Raw genomic sequence first — 10011 nt, 5'->3', positions numbered from 1 at the left:
GTCGACAATCACGGGTGCATTGATTGTGACGTGGTTCGAGACGCATTTTCACGACGTTGCAATTCTGTAAAATAAATGATAATAATAAAAGCGATTAAAACTTAATAAAAGCACATAGGTCACAACATGTATTTAAATCAGATATTTAGCCATTATAACAATTTAAGCGACCGTGCTAGAACCACGGGATTCGAGGGTGCCTAACACCTTCCCTCGGGTCAACAGAATTCCTTACTTAGAATTTCTGGTTCGCAGATTTCATTTGGAAAAGTCGAAAATTTCCTCGATTTGGGATTCAAGATAAACCGGTGACTTGGGACACCAAAAGCCAAACCTTTCCCAAGTGGCGACTCTGAATTAAATAAATAATCCCATTTCGAATATTTGTCACTTAAATTGGAAAAACTCCACCCATGCATTTTAACCCTTCGAGGGCGGGCGCGCAAAAAGGAGGTGTGACAGCAATTAAATTTATTTGTTGTTTATGTTTAGTTTAGATTATTTTTTAGCATAGTAAAATCTAGACCTTTTTAGCGTAGTAAAACGTAAACCCTTTTAGCATAGTAAAATTTAGAGCCTTGTAGCGTAGTAATGTGTAGTATTTTACTGTGTGTGTGTGTGTGTGTGTGTGTGTGTGTGTGTGTATATATATATATATATATATATATATATATATATATATATATATATATATATATATATATATATATATTAATGAATATATATATAATTTGTACAATTAAGTTATTAAAAAATATGAATTTAAATTATAAAAAAAATACATAATTATTAATGATAGTTTTGTGCCACTGGGCCTCAAAATATCGAGCCCGGAACTCATAGGTATATATATATAATTTGTACAATTAAGTTATTAAAAAATATGAATTTAAATTATAAAAAAATACATAATTATTAATGATAGTTTGGTGCCACTGGTCCTCAAAATATCGAGCCCTGAACCCATATATATATAATTTGTACAATTAAGTTATTAAAAAATATGAATTTAAATTATAAAAAAAATACATAATTAAAAAATATGAATTTACAGTTGACGACATGGACACGACTGTACATCCCGGCCCTCGGACGTTGGATCTATTATCCCTACAACCCCAGCATAGATCCGAGTATATATGGGACGGACAGTTGCTAACGCAGACTTTCCGGACCAGGAGAGTGGATCTATTGTGGGAGTTTTTGAGTCCTCCCCGCATTCTACATCCCCGCGTGGTCCATTACCTGGAGGAGATGGTATTATATAGGATTATTAGGATTGGCCAGATACAGCTTGACTATGCTTTGATCATGGTCTTGATTGAGCGGTGGCGACCAGAGACGCACACTTTCCATTTGCCCATCGGTGAGGCCACCATCACACTCCAGGACGCTGAGATTTTATATGGCCTGTCCGCTGATGGCTTGCCAGTTTTACTGCCTGCGACCATGAGATATTATTCGCGGTAGACATATTGGGATATGCTGCACATGCTCACGGGTTTCATGCCGGAGGACGAGGAGGTAGCGTTTGGGTCCAGTCGTATATAGTTGGTCCCCATTAGAGACCACCTGGTGCAGATCCACCATACTATCACCGACGAGTCAGCGCAGGTGGATGTACAACAATATACGAGACTGTTGTTGCTCCTTCTATTTGGGGGGGGGTGGTCTTGTTCCCGAACACTTCGGGGAACCTAGTGAGCCTCCGTTTTCTGCATCATATTGCCCGGTTCAAGGATACAACCATCTACAGCTGGGGTGGTGTTGTCATCTCATATCTGTACATGCAGATGTGTCGGGCTTGCATCGGCACACAAAGAGACGTTGGTGGCTTTCTGCCGCTTCTACAGGTGACAACATATTCAAATAATGTCAGCTGATCAGCTTTTTCAGTTCAACAAGACAACACACACACATAATAAATATACAGATAATTTTATTAAATTATTATTTAAATTGGTAAAATGGGAAAGTACAAATCATAATTAACAAGCATAATTTTATTTCATAAATCTTGCAACATAGACATAACAACTAATTATTACAACATCAACTCATGGGTAGTTAGGTACACTAGAAGAACACCCACCCTGAGCTTGATTACTGTTGCCACCCAAAGGACATTTTCTACGATCGTGTCCTATTTGCGAGCATATACCACATTTGCGCGCATAAACGGTGTCACTAACATCCATTTGGCTCCGTATACGTGTTCTCTTCTGCACCTGTCTTTTACGCAAATATGACTTGTTACATACCATTTTAAATGATTCCGGAGGCCAATAATGCTCAGCACCCACTGGCTGCAACTGAACACTATATGTGTTTAGGTACTTGGAAATACTATATTGTTGATCAACATAGTTGGTCTCCGCATAACCAACACGTTGAAAACACTTGATGGCATGTGAGCAAGGCATGTGGTAGATGGACCATTTCCCACAGGAGCATAACCTTGCAGATTCATTTACAGTATGTACATTATTACCCCGATTATTATGGATAGCGGTGCGAACTTCAAAAACACCTATTTCGTTATCATACTGCAAAATTGAATGCCAATGTGCTCGCCATCTGTATTTCTCAAATCTCTTCATAGGCACTGCCATAAATTCAACACCCCTCTCCATCAATTCCGTTGCAGTTTCAGATCGTTCAACAAACCTCTCCGCCATTTACTTAAACGACATCCGCACCATGGTTGTGACGGGCAATCCTCTTGCCTACTTCAATAACCCGTTGAAGGACTCTGACATGTTTGTAGTAAGAATTCCCCATCGTCTGCCACCATCCGCATGCAACGTCCACTTTTCAGGGTCATGTCGCATTAACCAACGGTAGGCTACCTGGTCTTCTTGCCTGATAGAATCCATATGCCTCCGGAATTTATGCTGTTGGTGGTCTGTTGCTGCCATCCACATCAAATCATGTAGATCCTTGTTGGGATGTGCCTTCTGGAAATTGGCCTTAAAGTGCCTCACACAGTAACAGTGGTATGCATAAGGTTCTTGCCATGCAGGCAAGTTCTCCACAGAACTTAATATACCACCATGCCGATCAAATATTAGACAAATACCTAAACGCTGTTTGACAACGTGCTCTTTCAGGTGGTTCAAAAACAGCGTCCACGTCTTTGTGCTTTCATTGGCACAAACAGCAAAAGCTAGAGGAAATATCTGTCCATTAGCATCCACTGCCACGGCTATCAATAGCTTGATATCGTACTTTCCATAGATATGAGTTCCGTCTATGGATATTACGGGCCGGCAATGCGAAAAATCATAAATTGCTGGCTTAAACGCCCAGAAAACGTAATTGAATATGTATCCTAGTGTTCCCGGACTCTGCTCAAGCTTCCATTCAACAACTGTCCCGGGGTTAAAGTGCTGCATTGCGGCCATGTACTTTGGCAGAGATGCAAATGACTTATCCCAATTACCGTAGACAATTTCAAACGCTCGTTTGCGCCTAAGAAATGCCTTTCTTTTCGTAATGGTATGGCCATATTCCTGGTGGACTGATGTAATGCACTCTTTGATTGTATACCTTATGGACGCTTCGAGGTGCGGAATAAGTATAAGAGAAATCAAGTCAATATCCAAGTTGAAGTGATTCCCGTTGAATGTGTACATTTCGCATGTGTGGGTGGGAATATATTTACCCATTTTCCAAATACCTGTCTTCTTCTTGGTCGCACGCAACATCCAATTACATGGCCAAAACCACCTGCGACAAACAACCTTGTATACCATCGGACTTGACTCCCATACCTGCATCTCACGACACTCTTTTACGTTGTGCATTTTATAAGCCTTACTTAAGCGCACTTTATCAAGAAAAAGCATCCCCTTTGCAAGCACCGTTGGTCTAGACTCATCCCACATTGCTGTACGAATTTTATCAAAATCCCTTGTGAGAGCTTCCACATCCGACATGGTTGGCAAGTTATCAATATAAGGAATCTCCCTTGAATGAAACAACACTTTGGACTTGTACACTCTTCGTCTAGGGGGGTCTCTCTTCAAATCAGGTCCTTCCTTCTCATCCTGCTCATCACCATCCTCACGAAAAAAGGGTGTCTCGTCTACGGATTCATCGGCATTGTTATCGTAATCACTGTTCTGTTCCTCACTCTGTGCATCTGCTAGATCCTGATGTAATATGTCGTTTTCGGTCCATTGAGTGAGTACGGGTGGTTCAACTTGCTCGTTTTCACTGCACAACCAACATAAATATAAGCTACTGAATTAATAAATGCTTTCCATATGGCTATATCACTTCACTTACAAGTCGTAATGTGATGAAATTCCATGATGGACGTTTTTAATTAGGTGATGACTACCAGATGGGCCACTTGTAAAATTTATATCCGGCCGGTACCCCCTATTAAATATATAAGCGTTAATACAAATTCAATACGCCAAAAATATACATAATTAACACAAATGAAAATTGAAGTTTACCACTCGTCTTGTGAATTATGGAAATCAGGGTATAAATTATTTTCTCGCTGCTCATTCGCCGGCGGTGATAAGTTTAAATCAAGGAAAACTCTTTCATCCGGAACCTGTCCGGCAAAAACTGCTCCAGAATAACCACCCGATGACTGGGGGTTATCTCTACTACGCACAACCTCATTTTTTGGAACGTCTTCGACCTTCACGTACATCTCCAACATTGTGATTACAAGAAATTCCCGGCATTCATCCGGAGTCCTCAGAAAATCACTCAAAGTTTCATCATCGTCGATGTTAATCTCCGAGTAAAAAGCAAACTCTTGCGGAGTGACGGAATACAGATATCTTCCGGTTACTTTAAGTATCACTGAACGTTTCCTCACACTCATTTTTTTGCATAACAACGATATCAATTTATCGTACTCTATTGTAAGTGGCAATTTAACATGACACTGAGCAGGTAAACTGTAGCCCACAGAGTTATTCTCCATCACAACCTCACCCCCAATATAATGAAACTCTTATTCTACGCTCTTCAGACATAATGAAAAAATGCTGGAGAATTTAACAACAATAAACATTTCAACAAGAGTTAAAATTTTTTTTGAATGAATTTCTATACAATCCTAACTTCTTTATATAGGAAATGGCTAGCCGAGATTTTTTTTTTATATATATATATATATATAGCGCCCAAAAAGTTAGCACTATACGCTTTTGAATTATTGAAGTCAGTAATTATTGGTGGGGCCAGGAAAAAGGAGTATAGCGCCAAAATACCAGGCGCTATATATAAAACTTTATGTATAGCGTCAGGTATTGTGGCGCTATACCTGGGCGTGTCAGGTTTTGCAGTATAGCGTCACAATACTTGGCGCTATACATTAACGCCACAATTAACGTTAATGTATAACATCAAATATTGTGGCGCTATATATAAAAATGTCACCTTTTTTCCCCCACCTATTTATGTATTTTGAGTCCAAAAGAACCAGGTTCCGAACTCTATAATTTCTAGTAATAACTGCCATACCATTGATTGTTCATTTACATAGATTGAATTTGCCTAACCGATACCTTCTCAAGCCTTAAAGGTAAATAACTTTTTACTGTTGACACTGAATTGCCAACATAGCTTTCTAACTATTGACAGTGAGTTGTCAACCTAAAACTTCTCACTTGATGATGGCTTATTAAGTTCAATCTTGGTTCTTCTTCTCTCTTTCTTTTAGGCAGAGACAAAGAAGATATAGCTTTGGCAGACACCACCTTTCTAACAAGTGATTTCCACAGCGTATCATCACCCCTTTGTTGCAATTTCAGTTCGAATTGTCTGTAATGGGAAAAACTGGATCTACTAATATATTCACCGATCACCAACTACAGTGCATAACAAAAGAAAGGATCATTGTATCAGTTCAAGAAATAGACCCTACTCATAAAGAAAGCAAATAAAGTTATTTTGAAGCTGATATTTTTGTGACCCTTTCGACTTTATCCAATCTACGTGTTAAAAGCTTATTACTCATTGAAGATATTTTCACTAAGACGAACAGGATAAATAGACACATTTCAACTAGAAAAAATCCAATGGAATATGTCAAAAAGGTCACTAAGCCCTGCTTTCTAAGATTAATTTTTGATGGGTCGTTCTCAATTAAGAATTCACAACCCCAACGATCAGCATTAAGAAATCACTATGAAATTTGAAATAAACTTCATGATTAGACATGACATTGAGCAAAATCATGATGTCAACCAATACTTTTGCACTTAACCCACAATAGTATATGGTGGTATATATGACACTGATAAACATTCCTAGGAATGACTATATCATAAATAGAAGAATCAATTACGGACGAAGTAAAAAAATCTGAGGAACTAAAGAAGAAATGAACAAGTCAACAACAGCAAAGTGATCAGTACAAGAATAGATCTATAAACTAGTAAGTAGTGGTTACCTGCAAAGAGGAACTCGACAATCTTGAGGTTGGTCACAAACAGAAGCGTGTAATCTTAGGAGCTGCCACCTCCGCTTGCATCTCAAACAACCTCCATTCGCTCTTGTCTTACAGCTAGCAAAATGTCGGATCAGAAGCTGGAGGCCTTGGCATGTATCAAAATTGCTACATGGAACCCTCTTATGGCTAGATTCCATGTCATAAGGCCCCACGCTTGTACATCCTTCGGTGCATATGTGCTCCAAACAAACCATCGCTTCACTTAGCTGTAAATATAAGCTCTGCTCACGTCTGTGTCTCCTCCTCCTCTTCTTACGCTAAAATGATTAATTACCAATGAAAATCACTAGTCACATCACTTAATGATAAAAGAAATGCAAACAAATGCCATGTCAAGATCACACGACAGCTTCTTCCTATTGTTCCACAATCAATTGACAAACTCCAAGAGGAATTCCATGAACCAAATCATGGGTGAACTTAAAATCACAATTGTCAATGAGCTAGAAGCTGGGGTATATGCAAATGATTTTGTAGTTACTAGCTACGTACCGAATCAGCCTCATCCATGAACTGTAGAATTTCAAGCTCAAGACAAGGATCATGATCTTGAAGGAACTTCCAGCCCTCAGTCTCCTCAACTTTCTTGAAATTGCTTGACAAAAATTTCATGCACTTGAGGTACAGATCAGGTGCATCACATAGTTGTCTCGCAAGTTGAAGCACATCCACTGCATTTTCAATCGTCAATCGCTCGGCCATCCCCTTAGTGCATCTCTGCTTCAGCTGTGGCACCAAGTACAGATGAGAAAGTGCTAGCAGATGAATCCCATGTTTCTCCGTCTGCTCCTCAGTGCACCTGAACACAATGATAACATGGTCGATTTAGACAACCATATGTTTTATTTATGTGTATTTAATAGAAAATATTATATGCATACTGAAGGAAACCTTTACATTTACTTAAAAGATAACAATAAGTACATCGCAGTAATATGTTACTATGATAATACCAAAAATCTTTCTATTACTAGTGTATAGGATGAAAATCCTTTTTAAAATTTTTGTTGTACACTCCAATAACACTGGAAGACGCGGTGTAGCCGGTGCTGGACAGAGTTATTAAAGAAATATATATATGTATATATATATATATATATATATATATATATATATATATATATATATATATATATATATATATATATATAAAGAATGTAAGGCAATCAATGAGCCACTTGTAAGACAATTATGATATGGGCGGCCAAATTTAGCTTTGAGGCCCAATCACCTATCTTCTAATCAAGGAATGAACAAAGATTTAGCTCCCATTTGGCCATATAATTGGGAGTTTTTTTTTTTTTTTTTTTCAAATTTTGTTTTCAATATCTGTTTGTCTGTAGATTTTAACCATTTTTTGGTAGATTTTTAAAACAAAATCTTCAAATCCCAAAAATAGCTCTAGAGTAGTTTTGAAGTTTTATATTCACAAAACTTCAAATTCTTCTCATGTAAAATACATGTACAAACAGAATTTCAACCTTCAAAAATCATTTTTCATCTTTTATCTTCAAAAATCATTTTTCATCTTTTATCTTCAAAAACTCATTTTTTTCAAGTTTCAACCATATTTATGTCCAAACCCAGCTTAATCCCACATGAATCTACTTCCTGCTGTCATATTCAGTATATTCAATTCCAACAAATCAGGGTTGAACTTTGATCATGAAAACCGATATAATTTTAAAAATAAATAAACAAATTAGAAAACAAACGGATTCGCATGTATTTGAAAACTCACTTGAAGAAATAGAGAAATCGGACAAAAACGGAAACGGCGTCGCAGGGAACGCCGAGAACCCGTATCGTTTTCTCAGAGCTCCTCCGCTTTTGCGGTCGAACTAGTATGCTCTCCAGCACCGTCGACGTAGCAGCCTACAATTATGTTTCGTAGAGATCAGTACTTTCAAATTGCAAAATAGAGTGATTTTGGAAATTAACTATTGGATTCACATCTGAAGAATTGGATTTTTCCTAGGACCCACTCCCAGTTTTGACATGGAAGTAGATGGTCTTTTTCATGTTAGCCAAGAAGCATTCCCTTTTCTTTTTTTTTTCCTTTTTAAGAAAATGAAGAATCGATTCATACCTACTTCACAAAAGTGCTACTCCCTAGTTCTACCACTATTTCCTTATTGATCTGAGAATGATACATAACTATGTTTAGAAACCATTCAAATCACACAAATAGTGGTAGCAAAATGGTAAAAAGAATACACTAATCACCCAACTAAAAAACGGGTTGAATAAGAACTTTTTAAAAACAGGTGGATAAAAATCATATTTATCCATTTAAAAAATAGATAACCAATGGATAATTATTGGGTTTAACTTTTATATTTGTAAAATCTAAAATTGGATTCCTCAAGTTCGGGAGAATAAGAATTCTTCGAAAAGTGATCGTATTCAAAAATTCATGGATAATATGGCTACCCATATTATTCGCCGGTTAACTCCTTTTTTATCCATATTAAATACGGATCGGATCGTTTAATTTATTCATTTTTTTATTACCCGTTTTCGACTCATTCCATACCCGACCTAACCGTTTGACACCTCTACACACAAATGTTGAGACATATATAAAAATACAATTTCAAAAAGTAGTCAAACTAAATAAATCTAACATGGAGAGAGTGATGAATTGTTACACAAACAGAAGCTATGGCCAGCATTACCAGAACAGTGGAATGCGCCGGTATGCGGAGGCCGCCAGAGGTGATGATGTGGACATCGGCTTCAACTTCAACTATTTCATATTTACCGTGAATTCCGTCGACATCGCTAGCAAAGTAATTATTCGGTGACATGATGGCTGCGTTGTTGGAGTTGAGTTTGGTTTTTGATCAATTTCTGCGTAAGATAGAGCGGATTGAGATTTCAGGGTGTGTTTACGTGTACTTAGATTTTTGTGAGAGCATTTTGGCACCGTCCCTACATTTATAGGCAACGTGAGCTGCTACCGACCAAAAAGTCGCTGGGCGGCACAGCATAGCATGGAAGAAACAACTTGGAACCACTTCCATCCCCTACCACAAAATAAATTTACATAAAGCATGATATTTAAACATAGCCCCTACCATATGGAGTACTATTATTTTTTCCTGGATTTTTATTTTTTTATTTTTTTTAAATTTTTTTTGTGTGTTCTGCAAATATAAGCGTGGATTACTTTAATCCACAGTGATTCAGCCTACGCACAGGCCTGCTTGTGCGCAGGCACAGAAGGGTAACTTTGTCAGCCACACAGAAAAATATTCACTAGTGTTTTTTGCTTAGATTTCTTGATTCTCTTTGCACTTATGGACCAAACAAATATAGAATTATTTGTCTTAATTTATATGAAAAGTTATTGTGCTTACTGCTTACCATTTTCCTTCAGAAACTTATCCAAATTGTATACTCCTTGTTTTCTTTTCAAATTAAATGAAATATGAAGTATCAGGGCCAATTTTTTTAATTTTTGAATCTTAATTCAGAAATTAATTTTCTTATTTTTCTTAAAGTGAGATGTGTACATTTATAAA

The 10011-nt window shown here is 37.4% G+C and overlaps 1 protein-coding gene across 5 annotated transcripts; it reads right to left on the bottom strand.

The window, feature by feature from the left end:
• Positions 1-1871: 1871 nt before the first annotated feature.
• Positions 1872-9505, bottom strand: LOC107782834 (uncharacterized). 5 transcript variants are annotated; one of them, XM_075219623.1, is made up of 6 exons: positions 8574-8709; positions 8226-8359; positions 6977-7283; positions 6425-6741; positions 4291-4386; positions 1916-4218 (listed from the first exon to the last, which is right to left on the bottom strand). In XM_075219623.1, the coding sequence occupies exons 3-6, from the start codon at positions 7184-7186 to the stop codon at positions 2727-2729; spliced, it is 2115 nt and encodes a 704-aa protein (XP_075075724.1). In that variant the 5' UTR covers positions 7187-7283; positions 8226-8359; positions 8574-8709; the 3' UTR covers positions 1916-2726. The 5 variants fall into 5 exon arrangements, with proteins under 5 accessions (XP_075075725.1, XP_075075723.1, XP_075075722.1 ...); XM_075219620.1 differs by lacking the exon at positions 8574-8709 and adding an exon at positions 9163-9502 and having other exon boundaries at positions 1952-4218; XM_075219622.1 differs by lacking the exons at positions 8226-8359; positions 8574-8709 and adding an exon at positions 7382-7533 and having other exon boundaries at positions 1907-4218.
• Between the last annotated feature and the right edge of the window lie 506 nt (positions 9506-10011).

This window comes from Nicotiana tabacum, chromosome 8 (assembly GCF_000715075.1).
Source record: "Nicotiana tabacum cultivar K326 chromosome 8, ASM71507v2, whole genome shotgun sequence".
In the NCBI taxonomy this organism is placed as follows: Eukaryota; Viridiplantae; Streptophyta; class Magnoliopsida; order Solanales; family Solanaceae; genus Nicotiana; species Nicotiana tabacum.
This window is presented reverse-complemented; position numbering and strand designations above follow the sequence as displayed.